Source organism: Python bivittatus, unplaced genomic scaffold, assembly GCF_059951505.1.
Source record: "Python bivittatus isolate LINGU-HERP-01145 unplaced genomic scaffold, Pbiv_v1 ctg000080_np1212, whole genome shotgun sequence".
In the NCBI taxonomy this organism is placed as follows: Eukaryota; Metazoa; Chordata; class Lepidosauria; order Squamata; family Pythonidae; genus Python; species Python bivittatus.
The window spans coordinates 28,145,851-28,166,682 of NW_028277035.1; the positions used below are offsets into that span (position 1 = coordinate 28,145,851).

General features: G+C 40.1%; 2 protein-coding genes across 3 annotated transcripts in view; one reads left to right on the forward strand and one right to left on the reverse strand.

The window, feature by feature from the left end:
- Positions 1–3,294, reverse strand: part of NDFIP1 (Nedd4 family interacting protein 1) — a 37,813-nt gene extending 34,519 nt beyond the window's left edge. The window contains exon 1 of one of the 2 annotated variants that reach the window (XM_088133718.1): positions 3,003–3,294. In XM_088133718.1, coding sequence (XP_087989844.1) covers positions 3,003–3,062 — 60 coding nt within the window. In that variant the 5' untranslated portion in view covers positions 3,063–3,294. The remainder of the gene's footprint in view (positions 1–3,002) is intronic. The other variant, XM_088133716.1, reaches the window with a different exon arrangement.
- A 5,215-nt stretch (positions 3,295–8,509) lies between these two features.
- On the forward strand, positions 8,510–20,533 carry GNPDA1 (glucosamine-6-phosphate deaminase 1). The gene is made up of 7 exons (XM_007428617.4): positions 8,510–8,644; positions 10,695–10,824; positions 12,364–12,465; positions 13,652–13,834; positions 14,987–15,171; positions 16,894–17,068; positions 19,685–20,533. Exons 2-7 carry the CDS (start codon positions 10,701–10,703, stop codon positions 19,777–19,779), a joined length of 864 nt encoding a protein of 287 aa, XP_007428679.1. The 5' UTR covers positions 8,510–8,644; positions 10,695–10,700; the 3' UTR covers positions 19,780–20,533.
- The last annotated feature ends 299 nt before the right edge of the window (positions 20,534–20,832 follow it).

The window sequence follows — 20,832 nt, forward strand, 5'->3', positions numbered from 1 at the left end:
CTTATATGCTATCAGGGAAATGCATGTCTTTTAGCATTGCTCACTGATTATGTAGTATATATAACTATTATATTGTTTTGAGATAAGAACATATTTACAATATATATCCTTAGGAGCATGCTGTGCTAATTACATACTGTATACACAAAGAGTTCCAAACATGGATTCAAAAACAAAAATTAATAAAATTCCCTCCCCCAAAATATGAATACTCCATCCTTGTTTTCAGGTTTTGCTGGAGAAAGGGTTTTGAAATTGTAGGATAAGTAAATTATGTGATTAGTTATATTTGTTCAACAGAATATCCTCAAAAACACTAATAAAAGACTTCAGGCTTCAACATTTTGGCCAAAAAAATAAACATAGACAAGATAACAAAGGATCAACTAAGGCATATAATTTAAATATTATAGTAAGGCAATTTTAAAAATCATTCTTGAAAATGGGACAAATCCATTTTTATAAGTCCTTGCATGTTAAATTATTACCATGCAACCCAACAACCAATCTAATGATTCTAAATAAAATGACTATGACTGCAATCTAATACACACCCAAACCTGAGTATAGGTCCCATAGAACAATGCAACTTACTTCTGAATATATGTAATATTGTGCTTTATATCACATAAATAATATCTCCTGGACTTTTTCAGCACACTCCATTTTATAATCAGTGGTTACAACTTACAGTATTGGGAACCATGCAAGCTATTGTTCTAAAACAGCATTATTCCAGGCCTCATCACAATTAGGCCTTTTTTATAGTCCTGCAGTTATTGAATCTAAAACAAGTTCACCTAAATTCCCATGAAGTAGAAATTTGTTACTAATACATAATTTCCAAAAATATTTCCAGAATTATATGAACCCAAATGGAAGGTACACACACAACTGTAAACATGCCTGAAGCTAATGCTTTAGTTCAGCCTCACCACTGTATCCTTGATTATACCTGCAGTTCAGTTCCAATGCATATAGACTACAATGGGAATTATTTTTTTAAAAAGCTCCAAAGAAGGCAGTAACTAACTAGTTCTGTATTGCTGCAAAAAACAACACGGACATGTCTTGGTACTCAACAGCAACTGACCTTTGACTGAATCTCACCCTGAATCAAATTGATTTAAAACAACTTGGGAGATTTTTAGATTGAAATGGGGCTTCTCCAAAGCAGTCAAAATTAAATAAGAACCTCCCAAAGATTCAGGGGGAACCAAACAGTGTGCCTGCAAAACCTGATCTGTTTGGACCCAGTTTTTTTTCAATGTGTTTCCCATTAAAATTAAAGCTATAGCCTTTTAAAAAATCTAATATAAAAATTGCATTCTTGTTCAATAAAACCTGAATATATTCATTTGAAATGTAGCAGGCTTAAGCCCCTCAGAAGGAGCTTTTATTCATGCACGCTTCTTTCAGTTCTATCGATAAAAAACATAGTTCTCTTTTTAAAAATCAAAACATAAAAGCACAGAACGTAAAATACTCTGCATTTGTTTTTCAGGAATTTGGCAGGTCTTTCTTTCATAAGAACCAGCTTTCCTGAAATGTCTATCAAAAAAATAAAGAACAAAAAGTTACAGCTAACTTGAAATTATGTTAAGTATAAAAATTTGGATTCAGGCTAAAAACTGAAATGTCAGCTTCAGATCAGCAAATCAGTTCTGAACTTAATCTTGCAGTTTGTTACATATCTGCTTTAAACCCTCCCAAAACTATCAGCTAAACAAAGAGACATCTATTTAATTATACTTTGTAATTACAAAAACTCAAAAGGCAATGTGATATTCTCTTGGGGGTCTAACCTGCAAGGTAGTAACAAGACTTTGTGAACAATAGTTTCAAATGAATACTGAAACTGCAACTGAAATCCAATTAAATGCTAATGGATGCTAATGATATGGGATGCAGGGAATTGTGTAGCAACACTTGATGGGCCACAGTTTTCCTATCCCAGAGTTAGATTAAGAATGCTGATCCCAGGTTTTCCACATAACATATTTAAGTGAATTAATCCTTCATTTTTGATACATATACAGTAATTGTAATATTCTACCCAATGCTGTATTTCAATAAATTCTTTTTTCTGACAAAGAGTCCCTTTAGGCAGGGAACAAATTGGCTCATTTAATTTGAATTTCACATCATGCAGATTTAAGAGTCTGGAATATGCAGTGTTCTCTGCTGTTTTACTATTTAGTTTGGATATAGGAAAACTCGAGATCAGAAGAATTATGCCTGCCAACAATTTGCTACCTACATCATGCCCTTATGCCAGTTAATCTAGCATAACTACAGTACCAAGTTGCCTTCACACTCACAATCAGCGCACGTTAAATTCCCTATCTATAAGTAAAGCCCAGAAGGCCAAAATGACGGGCATCTCTCATTTTACCGCTATCTTTAATCATTAGGGTTTTGAGTATAGACAAATACTTCTACTGCGTAACTCCCTAATCTTAAAGAGTGCATCCTTACAACATGGAGTCGGTCAATAACCAAACCAGCCCCCAATTGCACAAACCGAGAATGCTTTATTTAGGAGAGACGTTTAACCTTTTTCTACATTACGATCAAATCACATACTAAAGACTGGGGAAGAGAAGTAACTGCTTATCCCTTCGCTGCCGTGGTTACCGAACGAAGCAGATGGTCGGAAAAAGATATTTTCTCCTTTGGCCTTTAAAACTAATATACCAAGTAAAGGGGAGGGGAACCGGATGGGCGATTTAAAAGGGGGGGGGCGGAGGAAACGTCGGAGTTGCCTTACAAACAAGAGGCCAAAATGGAAGCAACGAGAGAAAAAAAAATCTCTTTACTGGGGGGGGGGGGGACGGCTAGGGGGTTTAAGGCTTCTTCGTTTCTAACCGGAGGGCGCTTTCAGACCGCGAGGGCAGCGCTGGCCTCGTCGCCTCGCTTCGCACCAACCCCAACCCGGCCGGGGCCTAAAAGACCTCGGCTCTTGCGTGAGCCGTCCTGCCCAGCTAAGAGCCGCTCCTCACCTGCTGGTATCGGCCGCCGCCGTTACTGCCGGGCTCGGCCGCCGCCGCCGCCGCCGCCATGGCGCTGGGCAGGAACCAAGCGAGGGCAAGGTGGGGGAACCAGCCTGGAGTGCCGAGCGCAGAGGGAGCGGGCGGAGGCCCGTCGGGGACGGTTTGGAGGCACTCCCGTCACGCCGCGGGCGCCGCCGGTGCTTGGCTTGGGGGCGGAGGGCCGACGCGGAGAAAAAAGGCAGCGGCGGCAGCCAGCCGGAGCACTCCCTGCCGCTACTGCTGCCGAAGCCCCAGCCCCTTCCCTCCCCACCCCTCCCCTCCCCACGTCACGCGCTGCCGCCGCCGCCACCCCCTCCTCCTCCTCAGGTTCTTCCGCTGCTCCGCGTTTTCAGCAACTCAGCAGTCTGTGCCTCTGAGGGGAAAATCCACCGGCCTTCAGCTCGGGCTGCTGGAAGCGATGCCCAGCAACATCCCCTCGCCGGTTTCTAGTTCCGTCTCGCGATCTTTCCCATCCGAAGGGAAAAGTGCGGCTCCCGGGGAAACGTGGCGTCTCCTTCGAGGAGCCCACTCCGAGCTGGACTTCAGGGACGTGACCCGATAGCCCTCTTCATGCACGGCCCGGTTGCGCGCGCCCTTGTATTCGACTCTTCTTCCAGAGAATGGATGCCAGCGCTTACACAGTGGAATTCGCTTTAGAGCTGCTGAAACAAAAACGTGGGTCAAGACGGTTGGGGTGAAAAATAGAGCTACTGCATTAGGCTAACAAGTGACCATCTCCGGGACAGACCTCTAGTGAGTCCAGATATACTGTGTCCGAAAACAGACAAGAATTTGATAACTCAAAGCGAGATAAGTCACGGATTACCAGCCAAGTCATATGAATATGAACGAAGTGGTCCAGGAATTAAGCATCTGCAAAACACTTAATAAATCAAGAATACTGAGAGTCAGATTCTCCCTAACACAATCAGCAACAATAATTAAATAGCTTAAACTGATGATTTACATGAGCCTGGCAGATGTCTGCATAACAAATAAGTGAAGCTCGATTTCTTTCAGTTGAATGATATATTGCCGTTTACTGTATAAGGGAAATTTTAAGATAGGTGTGAAGCTAATGAAGCTTGATCACAAATTCCTGTAATGTGATATATTCAGCTCAACATCAAACATCACATTAATTTGGATCATAGAAATTGGAACACCAAGTTATTATGTCTCCCTGCTTCATAAGCTACCTTTTCTTCTGCAAATGCCCATTCAGAATGGGACATCAGACCATTCTATATTATAGATTAGTTATATTAGTTATTAAACCTTCCCTTAGATTTCAGGTGATCTCTAAGCCTGATAAATTGGATCTGAGTTATTAATTAATTATTAAAACACATTCTCTATGTTTCTGGTGTAAAGTACTAATTTTCCTGGTGACATACAGTTTTAGAATTTTGCTTATAATGTACTCTTCCTTAGGCTATACATTACATAGGCTATATGTTTAGGCTATACAGTACACACAGTATTGTATTTATTTTATTAAATTTCTCCCCCACCCATCTCCCCCCAATGGGGGACTCTGGGCGACTTACAAAACATTAAAACCATAAATATATAAAAAATACATAATACATCTAAAATTTAAAAACAGTACTAAAAAAGGAAAATCCAAGATGGAAAATCGGTCTGAGGACAGCCGGCCACTATGGGGCTAGCCATCCCCCTGCTTGAAGTATTCCCTCCCCACCCCAAGCCAAGTGACAGAGCCAGGTCTTCAAGGCCCTTCAGAAGGCCAGGAGTGAGGGGGCCAATCGCACCTCCAGGGGCAGAATGTTCCAGAGAGCGGGGGCTACCACAGAGAAGGCCTGCCTTCTGGGCCCCGCTAGATGGAGTTCTTTTACTGAGGGGGTCTGAAGCATGCCCCCTCTGTGTGATCAGGTGGGACAGGTTGAAGTCATAGGGGAGAGGCAGTCCCTTAGGTAACCTGGTCCCATGCCATGTAGGGCTTTAAAGGTAATAACCAACACCTTGAATTGGACCCGGAAGCAAACTGGTACCCAATGCAGCTCGCGGAGCAATGGTGTTACATAGCCCCTTCTTGGGACTCCAAAAATAGCCCCCGCAGCCACATTCTGGACCAGCTGTAGCTTCTGGATACTCTTAAAGGGTAGCCCCACGTAGAGCGCATTGCAGTAGTCTATCTGGGAGATAACAAGGGCATGAGTGACTGTTCAAAGGGCTTCCCGATCCAGGAAAGGGCGTAACTGATGCACAACCCGAAGTTGTGCAAAGGCCCTCCTTGCCACGGCTGCCACCTGCTCTTCAAGCAGGAGCCGTGAGTCTAGGAGGACCCCCAGATTATGCACTGGGTCTATCTGGGGCAGTGCTACCCCATTGAGCACCAAAGATGACAAAGTCCCAGATACAGAGGAGCCATTAACCCACAGCCACTCCGTCTTACCAGGGTTCAGCCGAAGCCTGTTGCTCCCCATCCAGACCCTTACAGCCTCTAGGCACTGAGAAAGGGCAGTCACGGCATCACTTACTTCACCTGGGATGGAGATGTATAATTGCATATCATCACCATACTGATGATACCTCATCCCATGGTGGCAGATGATCTCACCCAGCGGTTTCATGTAGATGTTGAAAAGGAGCGGGGAGAGAACCAAATCCTGCGGCACCCCACAAAGGAGGGGCCGAGGATGGGACCTCTCGCTCCCTATCACCACCGATTGGGATCAACCCTGAAGAAAGGAGGTGAATTAGCACAAGACCATGCTGCCCACCCCCAATTCCCTGAGTCATCCCAACAGGATACCATGGTCGACGGTATCAAAAGCCGCTGAGAGATCAAGGAGAGCAAGGATGGTCGCACTTCCACCAACCCGCTCCCGGATTGTATAGCCTCCCTTGTACACAGCCTCCTCTACATTGTATTGTATAGTCTCCATTGTATTGTATATGTATTGTATAGCCTCCATTAGGCTATACAGTACATAGGCCAATGTATAGGCTACAATAGATAGGCTACATGTATATTAGGCTACAATACATACTCCATTAGGCTATACATATACAAAACAAGATAATTTAAATCTTGGTGTATTTGAAAATAAATTTCTCTCTGTATGTACCTTTGTTGCCTTTCAGTTAGAAATGGTACTCAACATGGTTAATAATTTAAGTTAAAAAACTAAAAATATAATTAAAAACAATGCACACAAGTTAATATCTACCTCAACAAAAAAGCCAGGTTCCATTCTAAAAGATTGCTCAGCTAAATATTGTCTATCAATGGAACAATAAAAGGGAGTTAGCTAGTTTGACATTCCTGGCAACTGATAGCCTCAGAGCAGTCATCCCAAAGCACTAAAGACTTGGGTGTGCTCCAGGGCCTGGGGTCAGGAAGTTAGGTGGACCATTTGAGTGGTTTCTGTTTATTGCTTTGTTGGGTGACCATGTTTCATTTTTATTTTGCTAAAGTTGTTTTTTATTGCTTTAATGTGTTGTTAGCCCCCCAGAGTTACATTTGTGAAGCATGCAGCTGAATAAATCAATTTAATAAATAAAAATAAATAAATAATGAACCCCACACTCTACTATCTTGTATTACTGTCAGATAAGTCTTCTATGGTAGTTGAACTAAATGGGCTTCTCTTGAAGATTTTAAAGCTCAGGTGAGCTTTTCAAAGAGAAAGTTAATGGCAACCTGCCAGTTGCTGAAGTGGAACACCTGGATACTCCCTAAATATCTGACTTTTTTTCCTTTACTGGCCTACTTTTGTGGTGTTGATATTTATCTGATGGGCAAAATTCAGCAGGATATGGAAAATCTACTTTCCATATTTTCCAGTACAAAAATATTTGTGCAGGGACAAGAAATTGGAAAACCTGCAGGAGTTCAATAAGAACTGAGTAATATTATTGGCCATGAAATGACAAGCAACTATAGGGGCAGTGAGTACAAAAGAGGGGGAAGGACATGAAATATAGTATGTTTAAAAAGACATTGCTGACACTATACAAATATTTTGTGACAAGCCCTACTAGTTTTTAAGAAAACCCACTTCTCTGCCGTTTCTGGACCTATGCAACAAATCTGATCTTTGATTGGTGCTTCACTACTAAAAGTCTAATGAAAATCCTAACAGTTGACACCAGTGACTAAACACTGCTGGTAAAAGAGTCACTTTGTGTGAGATGGGCAGCTATATAAATACAATAAATAAATAAAATGACTCTCAAGGGCAGGAGCAAAATAGTGTGTTACATTTGGAAAGCCTATTCCATCTCCATCTTATAGAAAAGCCATGACTGAGCTTTAGGCCCTGTTTGCCAGCGATTGCCTTGCTACTGGGCATAACTGCAAAATGGTGATACAGAGTCAGGTTTGGACTTTAGATGTTGAGTCTTGAATTAATGTGTCTGATCAGCTATGAAAGCCACCAAGGATACACTGGGGATTCCATTTACTTGGGAATAAGTTTCAGTAAGTGTAATTACTGACTGTATTAAAAGGCATTGGCCATTTCCTCACTAGTGATTTGTAGTGTCTTATAGCATCCGCCGGCCTTCACTATTTTTGTCACTGTTCCACCAGCACAGCAATGGTTACATGACACTATAAAAAATAAAGGTAAAGCCTCCTTCCAGTTGTGCTCAAATCCTGATGACTTCATGGAGGGACCCATGCAGTTTTCTTGGCAACAAGGCAGAAGTGGTTGGATGCTTAAAAGAAAGCCAAGAGATGTTCAGTATTTATTTTTAGAAGAAGCACTTATTTGCAAAAAGAGCCATGAAACACAGAGAACTGATTTTTTTCTAGGAAAACAGAACATCGGAGAATTTACCTACATTACAGTTCCCACATCACCGCCGCTATAGGTTGACAGCTTTTATTTGCATTTATTTTACTGGGATTGTAGGGCATATCAACAGAGGGCATGTCAATCCCCATAAATCTTTCTATCGATGCGTTTCCTTTCTTGGCGCTCTGAAAATCCGAGTCTGGACGAAACACTCCCAACAACCCTGTCTCATTCGGGGTGCTCCCTGCAGAACCGCCCAGCGAGCAGAATTAAAGGGAATTGAACCACTTTACAGATGCTACAAATCACTAGGGAGAAAATGGCCATCATACAGCCAGATGTTCCGTCTTCCCACTTTCTGAAGTTTTCTATCGTTCGAAACAAGCAAAAAGGAACGGGAAAACAAAGGAGGGTCACAATGGGAACTTATCTGAGCACCTGTAAAGGAAGGCAAGGCGATTGCAAAACACAACTTTTCAGGATGCCTCCTAACTTTCTGGGGAGGGGCAAACTGATGACCCTGGAAAGGAGCATAGTTGTCGGAGGTGGAACCCCGAACCCCTGGGAGTCTTCTGATCCTTCAGCAAGAAAGAGGCGAGCAGACGCGCTTAACGGCGCGCTAGGCGGAAAGGAGGGCGTGACGACGAAAGTCGAGAGGTGGAAAAGCGTTTCCTGCGCGCCGCCGGTGGCCGCCTACGACGCAGGTTCGGGGAGGAGGAGCGCAGGAAATTGCCCGGGGGTGGGGGGAGGAGAGGAGCGCTGCTTAGCTCAGCGTTTTCTTCATGTGACAGAATGAGGTCATAAGGAGGCGGGCCAAGCGGGGCGAGTGGCCGCGGAGGAGAGGTGAGTGCAAGGCAGGCTGCTCGGATTGGGGCCCAGGGGGCACCTCGAATCAGCGGGCCGGAAAAACAGCGTTTCTGCGATGGCGCAGGCGGGCTGAAGCCTGCTCCAAGCCTGGGGGGTGGCCGAGTGGTGCCTCTTGCCTCCGGCCCCTTTCCAGAGCGCGCGCTGGAGAAACTTCCTTCCCCCTTTGCTCCGCTTCCAGCTTCCATCTCTTCCTGGCGCCGATTAGAAATGAAGCGCGTGCCTTCTTCCCCCGGTGGTCTGCCCGGCCTCGTTCCCTTTGGCAGCCTCTATATCAGAAGGAATCTGGTAGCGCTTTTTCCAGATTAACCCGTTTTACTAAAAGGCGTGATCTTTCCTGACCCACAACTCATTTGGCTACCACACTCCCTCCGATGTTCAGGCCAACTCAGAAGATGTCAGCAAACTCAATGGGTGTTTAACACATTACAGTTGTTAATTGATAAGACGCTGGCAATCTGTTTCACATGTAACCTGCATAACCACCCTTTCTTCCCTCTTCCATCTTATCTCAGTTTAAATCCTGTCTCAGTTTACCCTGTCGGTGCATCTGATGAAGTGATCACAAACACTTACTACAATGTACAGTAGCAGTCTGAAAAAGTGCTACCAGACCCCTTCTGATTTTTGGCTACCATAACACAGCTTTCCTCCTACAATGTCAGCAACTTTTACAGTCAGTTTAATCAGACTCATTGCACAAAAGCACTTGCTGCTTTTCTAATCCATTCATTTATGAATGGAAGTGTGGTGTTTAACCCGTGCTGATGATATCTGTGAGGTCTGTATTTGCTGCAAAAGCCACAGAGGTGTGGGTGATGTGCTAAAAACTAGTGGATGTTTATGGCTTCAGTTGTCAGGGAGCACTGTCCATTTCATGTAATATATGAAGCGTGAACCTTAATTACAGGGAAGAGGAGGCAAATTGCAGAATATTCAGATTAAGTATGATAATTACATGATCGTGGCCATTCACAAAGACATTGGTGATAACTTATCCTAATTTGGCAGCACGTATACAGCCACGCCATGCAGTATTTCTGACACACCTCTGTGGTTGTACTTTGTTATAGCAGAACACTGAAAAGAGACTATAGCTGGTGAACTGAAAATGAAAAACAAAAAATTGGCTCTGGCCATTGGAGAACCAGCTCTTTTCGTTTTAGTTTTTTTCTCTCCTCTCAAGCCAACATGGAATGTTTGTTCCAGCATGTTTCTCCTATTTTGGTGGGTGTTTGTGCATAGCATGACCCTGCCACCCAGCTATCTTTTACTTTAGTAAGAATGTTGAATTTTTAAAAAAATAATTTTAAAAACTTATTACAGAGAGATATATCATTTAGTGGGCCTGAGACTTGGTGGGATGATCTTTATGACTAGAATACAGCAGTTGAAAGATGCAACCTGTTCAAAAAGAGCAGGTGCAATAGAAAGTGAGATATTAAAATATCCATATCAGTACAGAAATCCAAATAAATTAGCTTAGTGATGCTGTTGCGAGTATTTTATTTTTGTGTTGGAGACAGCTGAAATATTTAACATTGGAAATTGTCAGGAGTCACCAGTTTCTTTGCTTCAGTTGTAAATGTATGAATCGGTTTTGCTTCAATTGCAAATTATAAATCATATTAGAGTCAATATGATTGAAGTAGCAAAAATGACTTGTAATAAATACTGTACATACATAGATTTTGAAGAAGGGCTGTATGATTTCCCTATAATGAGAAACCTTGAATCCCAAAACATTTTAGATTCATAAATCTTGCCTGGGTGAGATACACATTTCACAGATTGTAAGCAAAGAGATGAAAGAAGAAGCACGGATAACATTCTGCTGTTCTTGACCTTTTTCAGAACAATAAACTCATCTGTCAAGTATTTTGGGGAGAGAGAAGCTCCTAAATAGAAAAATGACTATCATTTTAAAAAACAGTGATGTTTAAATCTACATCAGTAGCCAAACCTGTCTTCATGTGTTGTTCAGCCTACAAGTGAAATGTGTAATCCGAGCTTTCTTCTAAAATTACAGGTTACAATGAAGCTTATAATTCTAGAGAATTATGCTCAGGCCAGTGAATGGGCCGCAAAGTACATTAGGAACAGAATAATCCAGTTTAATCCAGGACCAAATAAATATTTCACTCTTGGACTTCCCACTGGTAAGTTACAAACCCAAGTTCATAGGAGGTAAGCTTTGGAGTCATAATTTACTCTGATCTAATTCAGATGAAGGACTGTGCCTCAGGGTTATTATGATCAAGGCATCATTCTTTACACAGGATATTTGTCACAAATGATTATTAAATGACTAACTCTTTTTGAAGGCAGTTCTGTGTTCTCAAATATAGAAGAAAAAAAACTTACATGGAAATAATATATCAAGAGCTTGCAATTTTGTTTGAACACATGCACATTTGACTGGAATATGAATATAGCAGACCTTTATACACTTTATTCCCAGACTGCTTATATCTGCAATTTTGAAAATATATCATGAACATTTTCACAATTAGATGCTCATAGCAGGTCTGGCCAGTTATAAGATACTTTGCTAGGGGGCTGAGTAGACGTTGCATATTTTTTGACATTGAAGGTTGATGGATCACTAAACAGTAAAAAAAAAGAAAAAGATTAATGGATCACCTTCTTTCCTAATACAGTGTCCAGCCTCTGTATTAATAGTCCACACTATTTTCATCATCATAACAAAGATTGTATTGCTATAATGATAGATGGAATTAGATGCCTTGTTAATTTAATTTTTAACCCATTTTTCCCAACAACATCCCTTTGTTAACCACTCCCTTGACAAATTCTCTTATTCCTCCATAATATTTAATAATTTACTTCAAGACATAATCTTTGTTGCTGATGAGAAATAAAGGTGGAATGAAATGCATTCTTTTTCCAAAAACATGTGCCCACTTTTCCCAACAAGGACACTACGTTATGAGGCAAGGGAGAAACAACCTAATGTTCAAATTTTCCTTTTCCTTCCATAAAGTCTAATCATTCAATACTGGGCATTGACTGCTACTTCATTTCATTGGTTCCTGTTGATGGGAATGAAGGGCCCTGTGTTGATGTGTAATGTCAGATTAATAGAGTTCATTTCAACTAAAAAACAGGATGAGACTGTTTTTGTTAGGAAGCAACACTGGCCCTCTGTTTCTGGGTCACTGTGTCCTTTGCCACTACGTGTTATTTTAATTTATTCTGTTGAAGGATTGAATCCTACCTGCGTTTGGGTATCCTACTGCACTTGGGCATTTATCTTTTACATAGCACAGTAAAGAGATCAAGAGTAGCATGCAACTATTAGGTTAGCTCATTAGGCAGGTACACTGTTCCCAAATTCCTATCTAGTACATCATTCCATAGGAGATATAAAAAGAATTGTATTCAATTGTATATAGCAGTCCTTTGAAGAATGCTTCACCATTAGCAGCAGAAAATGTCACCAAGGAAAGGTGCACTGGCAGTGGATGCCAATGCAGTTTTGGAGACCTTGACCTTTCTGGGGGGGGGGGGTGAAATTCACCTGACGGAGCCATGGCTGAGCTGAAGAGTGTGTTTTGAGCCATTGTTTCTGTAGTCACATAAACCATTGCAGTTTTCAGTTAAATGCATGCTGCTTACCATTTGTGTAGTGCAACATTTGTTTTCATCGATCGGCTGTTGCTTTCTTTTCTCTCTAGGAAGTACACCATTAGGATGCTACCAAAAACTGATAGAATATTGTAAGAATGGAGATCTCTCTTTCAAATACGTGAAAACCTTCAATATGGATGAGTATGTAGGTGAGTCACCTTTATTTAAAGCTGTAGGGAGGTGTCATTTCTGTTTCTTGTCAACAAATTTTCTTTACTGCCTATAGATAAACACAGATTTATTTCTACATTGTAGTATGGTGACTCAGGATCTGAGCTATGAACCATAAGCTCTATGTCATCTTTTAGCAGCAACCCAGCTGAGCAGTAATAGCCAGCAAATCATTCTCTCTCAGCAAGTATACAGATGATAATACTGATCTATCGTAAATAATTGTGGTATAAATTGCTGTGATTATTTATAGTAAGTGATCTGAAACTATAAGCTGCTGAATATTTCTCCTTAAGAAATATTGTGAAAAACAATGGGCAGACAAATGATTATCCCATTGTAGTAGGAAAGAGTGAAGCAGTTTGAATGATTAACTCAGGCTAAGCAACCTGAAGTCCTTCAGGTGTCATAGACTGCAATTCAGCTCCATCCAACATGGCAACAATTGTGGACATTGTCATCCAAAACATCTAGAGTCTACCACTTTGCTCCTGAGAAAGGTGCTGGGCTCATCACTCTTTCTGACTCTACCATTTCCAGAGTCATGTGTAAGAAGAAGGCTGGTCTGGTACTTCTCTCTTTGCTTCTGATAAAAATTTTTGAGGGACAGCTTGGGAAAAAGCCTTGCTCCTCTTCTTCTCTTCTCCTGCCCAAATTGGTTCTGCTGCAATTTCTGAGGAGCAACTGCTCTTCATAGGATGCAACTACAATTATGCAAGCCAGGTTTTAGGGATTATAGAGTAGAAGTGTTTGGTTTATTTCTCAGGAATGGTATAGGGAAAACTTGTAGGAAGGAGTGCTGTATGCCACCTTGATCATGGTGGGAAATAGATTTCATTGTTATTGTTTTTATGTTCTGAGGTCTTAATATATTACTTAGTCTATTCTAAGGCATAATATTTGTTCATCTAGTTCTGGATTGTCAGTTCTGGCTAGCAGCAGCTCTCTAGGAGCTCAGGAAGTTATATTTCCCAGCTTGTGCTACCAAATCACTTCTAACTGGGGTTGCCAGTGACGAAACCTAGAACCTTCTGCCTATAGAACAGGTCGTTTTCCTACTGCGTTATAGCTGTTGTAAGCTGTCCTTTCAGTATTATGGATGGAAAGATGAGACATCAATAAATGAACTAAAAGCAATCACATGCTAACACACTGTTCGGTCAGGTCTTCCAAGGGAACATCCAGAGAGTTACCATTCCTTCATGTGGAATAACTTCTTCAAGCATATTGACATCTCTGCTGAAAACACTCACATTCTGGATGGGAATGCAGCTAACCTGCAGGCAGAGTGTGAGGCATTTGAAGACAAAATAAAAGAGGCTGGAGGAATAGAACTCTTTGTTGGGGGTGAGTATTTAAAGGCATTGGAAGCAGGAGTGAGGTTGCAAGGGAGGGTGCTCAGTAGTAAAACACAGTTATGCAAGAGCAAAGTACAGTTGCTGTCCTAAGGGTGGTTATCTGGGAGTGTCCAGTCTGAAACCAAATCTGTTGAATAACATAGATTGATTGGGCTGGTTGCAGTCTGGCCTTGAAGTTTTATAGTCCATACAGTACTTCAAGAGCAATGGGTTTAAAAAATAAAAATACAATGAGGGGGACTACAATTCAGACAACCATACACCAGGTTTTTTTTAAAAAATGAACAAATGTATAAACAAGATGAGTTGGAAATAAACTGGACCCGATTCAAAGGGATATGCAGGTTCAACCAAATCAGACCATAATACTGATATAATCTGTGGGAGGATTTCTCACATAAATTGTTGTAGTAGTTGTAGTGTTGTACTGGCATCAGGGAGATCCATCTGAAAGTTCACCCCTGGCCCTGGAGGTTCACTGGTTGACTCTCAGCCCAACCTGCTTCTCAAGGTTGTTATTGTGGGAAAAAGTAAGAGAAAAGGGGGTAAGTACTCTGTATACTGCCTTGACCTCCAGAATAAAAGGCAAGATGTAAAACTAAGAAACAGTAAATGAGATGTTATTTGGCACCAGGGAAGATGGAGAATTTTTTATGGCCAAGAGACTGAGCTTAAATGAGGCAGCAAGCTGGCATATTTGATGGGGGTAGAAAAGTCCCATTGTGAATCTTATTGGGGGTCAGTTGAATATCTGGAAAGATATGATCTGTGATTATGAGCTTAACACCAAATTGGAAATCCATTTGTCTGGAAGAAACATTTATTGATCAATTAAAGGCTTAGCTGAAGATTGCTAGAGCAGCCAGGGCTATTCGATCTGCATCGTCATTATTTCTACTTGCCTTGAAAATAGTTCTAATCCTCTTTCCAATAATTTTGCTAATTCTTACAAGAGAATGTTCTTGCTCCAGATATTTGGCAGCATGTAAACTTTTAGACAAGTACTGTCTGATCTAAAGAAACATTCACAACTACCTCTTTGAGCAATGCATTTATTCTCAAGTACTTAATCCTAAATCTTATTCTTATCTGTTTACCAACTATCAATCTGTTATAATAACTTCAACCATTTCCCCTACAGGTATCGGTCCAGATGGTCATATTGCCTTCAATGAACCAGGGTCAAGCCTGGTATCCAGAACTAGAGTGAAGACATTAGCTATGGACACAATATTGGCTAATGCTAGATTCTTTGAAGGTGATCTTTCCAAAGTGCCCACAATGGCTCTCACAGTTGGAGTGGGTACAGTCATGGATGCCAGAGAGGTTAGAAGCATAATAGCTACTCATACAAGAGAGGCAGAAGGGGATATGGAACAAGCTGTTTGTCTGAAGAGAGGAATTCTAGGTTATTCAGTAGTATAGAATATTGGACTGGGAAGGGGACATTTAGGCCATCAAGTCCAATTCCTTCTCAGAGCGTGAATCTAAATTAAAGTATCCCCAATAGTTCACTGTGTAGCCCAACTTGAGTAGATCCAGCAAAGTGGAGCCCATTTCAGTAATTGGCTATAATATCACACTGCTCATACTAGGAAGTTTTTCTTACATTTTCAACCACAACCTGCCTTCCTAAAACTGGAATCCTTAATTTTTTCTCTTCCTACATTCTTTGAAAATGGAGAATCTTTACCTTCTGTGTGATTTCAAGTATTTGAAGAATGCTATTGTATCTCCCCATGGTCATCTTCTCAAGGCCCACATTTCCATTTCCTTTCATCTTTCTACGTAGGACTTAGTTTCGAATGTCCTGATAATCCTCACTGCTCTTTGAATCTGTTGCAGTTTATCTGAATATGGGTTGATGCTTAATATGGGATTTATTTATTTGAAAATAAAGCCATGCTCTTTCCTACTCAGCTTCACTTTCTGTAGTATAATTGTATGTCAGCATTGAGCATGATGCACAATTTAGACAGGGAACCTCCTTCAGGCCCCTTTTTCTGACATACAACACATCTGCAGTGTAGAATACAAACTGGCCATATGCATAGTCATGAATATAAATGAAATGTTTTTCTGATACTCCCAAAGTTATTTGTTCTTGTTTGTTTTATTGCAAGTTTTGTTTTCTGTTGCATACTAAATAAAAGTTAAATCTATGGAAGATAACAAACTTACCAGTCATATAGTATCTGACTAGAACACAAAGCCTTTGAATGAAATTTTAGCTGTTTTACTATTCCAAATAAAAAGCTAAGTATATAAAATATTAATTATAGTATATGAAGCTATTGTGTATAGCCAATAAATACACTAACAAAACTTTTTTGAAACTTTGTAAATAAAGCAGATATTTTGCAGACCTCTTAAACTCAAATTTCAGAACTTAAATTTCTGAAATCATTGCTTATAGCACAATGCATTATCATTGTTAGGTGAGAGCAAGGGAACCGATACTCATCCTGATTTTTTCTTTATGCTTTCCATTTTTGCTAAACTGATTGGCTGTAGTTGGTTCAGTAAATCTGTCAGGCAAATCCACACGCTTCTAGTTCACCAGTTTTTATTGGTCCATTTGTTCTTGCATACTAACACAAGTCTCTTGGGGAAATATCTTCTGCTTAAAAGACACAGAATTTGTGGAATTCATAAATGAGTTGCTAATAGAACTACAGAATATAAACTGAAATAAATAAAAGCAAGCTTTTACAAGTATGTTATAAATTATGGAGCTCTGCTTTTTAGTTTTTGATTTTCATATGAATCTTTTTCAGGTTCTCTATAAAGTATAAGTCTAGAGAGCTGCAATGGTTACAGCTTCTTCTCCCTTTTATTCTCTTGAAAAAGTTCTCAGATGTTGGTAAAACATCATTGGATGTTTATAACTTAGTTCTTTTTGCAGAATGTTAGTGTTCTAGACCATCTATTCCTCCTTTCTCCCAACCTGAAATATAATACATAGTTGAGAATAGAAAGGAAAGTTTAGTATTTATGATGCTTGTCATCAAAAGCCTAATTGTGCTTCCTGTACGTTTTGTCATTCAGGTTATGATTCTGATCACAGGAGCCCATAAAGCATTTGCATTATACAAAGCAATTGAAGAAGGAGTGAACCACATGTGGACTGTTTCTGCCTTTCAGCAACATCCACGAACTGTCTTTATATGCGATGATGATGCTACTTTGGAACTTAAAGTGAAAACTGTGAAGTATTTTCAAGGTAGGTAGTTGTACAGAACTGAGAAATAACCTATAAATGTTGTCTAGAATATAAAGAGGCGTTAATGCAGCAGTGCTGTTTGGCAATTCAGATCTACAAACCATGTTGCAAAAATCCTCTATTAAGCTGGTACCTGTCTTGACCACAGTTAAAATGTTATATAAGGAGCTGCAAATTTGATTTGGGACTGTCATTCTTTAAATACCAAGAGTATCTTGGGAGATTTTAACTTGTAAAGCAAATTTATTGGTTTCTCCACTATTTCTTAGCATCAGAGGTATTTCCTTATTTAATAGCTCCTCATAAGTCTTGTTGCTTTTGGCTTGTTTAGATGATCACTTTCAGTATTGTCCCTTCATCTTATCGTTTTCAGAAATATGGTTCTTTAGGCATTTTCTCAACGTTGTTGTTTTTGCCATTCTAAGTGAGTTATTTGCATCTCTCATTCACCCACACCCACTAAGCATCTCTTCTCTTTAAATTTGCTTGAGCCAGAATCCAGTTGATGGGAACCTTTAAATAGATGAAGAGTAAGGAAAAACAGCACCAAGGACTTAGGACAGACTAAATTAAATCTATAGAAAAGGAACAAGGGGTTATTTGTGCTGCCTCTCTAGTATTGTGCTGTTTAACAATGCCAGTATAGATGTTGGTGAAAGTCCCGCTGAGCCATCCCAATCATCATCTTGTATCCAGCAATGAACAGCTAGATATCTGGAGGAAGTTAAGGTACCATGATACCAGCTTTCTAAAACTATTGCTGGCTTCACCTACCATGCTAAGCTACTGCCTTTCTATGAGCCAGCACACTGACAATTCTCTTTACTGTTAATGAAGAAGCTTGCAGGTGGCTGTTTATAAAACTGTTTCCTGAATCTTTATCAGCCTAGGAACGGACATATAAAACACTTCTATCTTCAAGTCCCACTTCACTTCATTCTGCTGCTTGCAGTGGTGTGTGTGTATGTGTGCATTCATATTCATACATCAAACACTTTTGAATGCTAAACTATGGATGTGAGGCTAAATGTCTCAGAATATTTTTGTTAGATTCATATCTTGCCTTTTCCCCCCAAGAGTTCAAAGTAGCTGTCATAGTGATCTCCCCTTATTTTATTCCCCAAATAGAAACCCTGCAAGATAGGCTGGGCTGGGAGAGAGCAGCAGGCCTAAAGTCATCCAGAGAGTTTCCATGACTGAGAGCGTTGTTGAACTTGAGTCTATCTAGTCCTAGTCTCACGTCTTATCCACTCATCCACGTTGGTGCTTATCTTAGAACATAAGGATTGTCTTTTCCTACTCTACATACAACATCCAAAAATATTAAAAGAAAAAGATTAAAGAAAAAGATTAAAAGAAAAAGATTAAAGAAAAAGATTAAAAGAAAAAGATTAAAGAAAAATATTAAAAGAAAAAGAAAAATACATCTAAAAATATTAAAAGAAAAAGAAGAAACAGAGGATATTGTAGTGATGCCAGTCTGCATTCACAAGGAAAACAGCTGGCTTTCTGGCCTGGAAACAGACATCCTTTTGTGTCAAAACAGAATCAACATTGGGGAAGGCACATAACACAAAGGCAGATGCCCTAGCCTCTCCCTTTCCAGAATGGGGAAAAGCTTTGTTTTTTAAAATGAAAGTCAGAACGCTGGGAAAACAGAGAAATTGCTGTGCCTGACTTGGCTGTACTATCTCCCCAAAGTGCTACTTTTTAAGAAAAAAAGTTTTGCTTTTACTAATTGAGTACAAAAAATAAAGAGGAGAAAAAGTAAGCAATACACAGAGAAGTAAAAAAGGAAAGAAGAATACACATTCACAGATACATATCCCTATGCTTTGAAATCCAGGTTATATCGAAGCAATAGAGAGAGACAAAAGCTGTGTTAAATTTTTGGGGCTCTCTGTGTTTCAGTCCAGTGTTCTTTATATCTCTGTACAAGCTCAGTGACTGCATATACTTCAGTTTTGTATGCATATATCAACTTGAATGTGAAGGTACTAATTTTTCTAATCTCTTGACATAATTTTTTCATGAGGAATTTTTAGTGCTTGATAAATCTTGAAGCCTGTGAGCCCTGTAACAGATGAGTGCTGTTTTGTGGGTTTCTGAATTGGTTGTATATTTATACGGTTAAGATTTTAACTTTTAAAGTGATTTTATATTTTGGGGGGGGGACTTGTTTATTAAAGTTTGATTTTTCTATGTCTTGTTAGATTGTTCTATGTCTGGAATCTCTAATCACATGTCTCTATTCTCTATAAGTGGTGCTGTAGCAACAATCTCATTATTTCATTTTTCTATGCCAGAAAAATAGCCAGGTGTGGGAATCCCCCTTTCCCAGTGCACACCCATGCATATATACACACAAAGTTAAGGGGTAGGATGCTAGGTAAGACAACCTGTTGGAAGATGGATGGTGGCAGTGGGAACTATCAAGGTGCTACTGGTATCCAAGTACATTAGGCAGGGTAGTATGAGACCCAGAGGGTTTCTGGGAGACAAAGTTTGAGATCTCTAGCCCACTACCCCACAGGTTCAACTGTGCTTGGTACAGGTGTAAGTTATCATGTGACATTTACATTAGAACTGAGTTATTTTTATGTTTCATTAAAACAGGGTTGATGCTTGTTCACAACAAACTAGTGGAACCACTCTACAGTATGAAAGAAGTTGGAGCAGAAAGTCAGTCTGAAAAACCCTACAGCGACTAGCCTCTTGGGAGCCTAAGTAATTGGCTAAGTAGATCTTTCTGTTACCATTACAAGAAGTTGGTGGACAGCAGCCTTTCAATATGCAAAATACAGTATTGGACTCGAATTATTGGAAAGCATCCTTTTTTTCCTCCAGGTGAGGTAGTAGGAGTGGATACAGCTGCATCAAGCATTTTCAAGCATTTCAGGACTAATTAGCATCAGTTTCCCACTGTTTTAAGAACTTAGACCAAACGAAGTAACAGCAACTCCATTTTCTTAATAAATGAGTCTAAGGGTTGCTGGAATGGATAATCTAGAATCTTAGATTATATATAGAAATGAAATCTACAGACTCTGAACTTTTCATTAATTTTTGTATATTAAAAGTATAAATGTTTGTAAACAAATTGGGGTATATTTATTCTTTAAGAGTTGGAAACATGGAGTTGGATTTCATGAGAATGTCGTTTTTCAGGAACTGAAAAAATCACAAGAGCTTTTTCAGATAATCTGCTATGCCTCAACTCCTAATGTGGAAATATCAGAGTTCTCCAAAGTGGTACAATTATGTACTGTGAGGAACCGTTCCACTCTTGGTTCTTGTTCTCCATTATTACCCAAGTCACCTTTTCCCAACCTGATGTCCTTTTGCTAGGAATTCTGTGTATTGCAATTCAACCTGGAAGATACTAAGGTAGGGAAAGCCAATGCAGAGCTTCTAAGAGTGCAGAAAAAACATACTACTCTCTTCCTTCTCTATTCCCTAATTGGCCTGCAGAAGACTTCTTGGCATTTATGCCTGCTCTTTAAAAGTTTTCCATTGGCTTCCAGTTGGTAGGAGGAGCCTGAAATGCTAACTTTCACCTATAAAAACTCTAGGTAGGAACATCATATTTCCAACTTCTATACCTAAGCATAGATTTCATGCTTAACACATTGCAGATAGGAAGAGCAGACATCCTCATGTCAGCTTAGCCTATTTCTTCCTGATCTTCTCTGGGCAGGCATTTTTTGCAAATTTGAATGGAGCAAATAATTTATTAATCAGAGAGATGATCAAATAATGAGTTC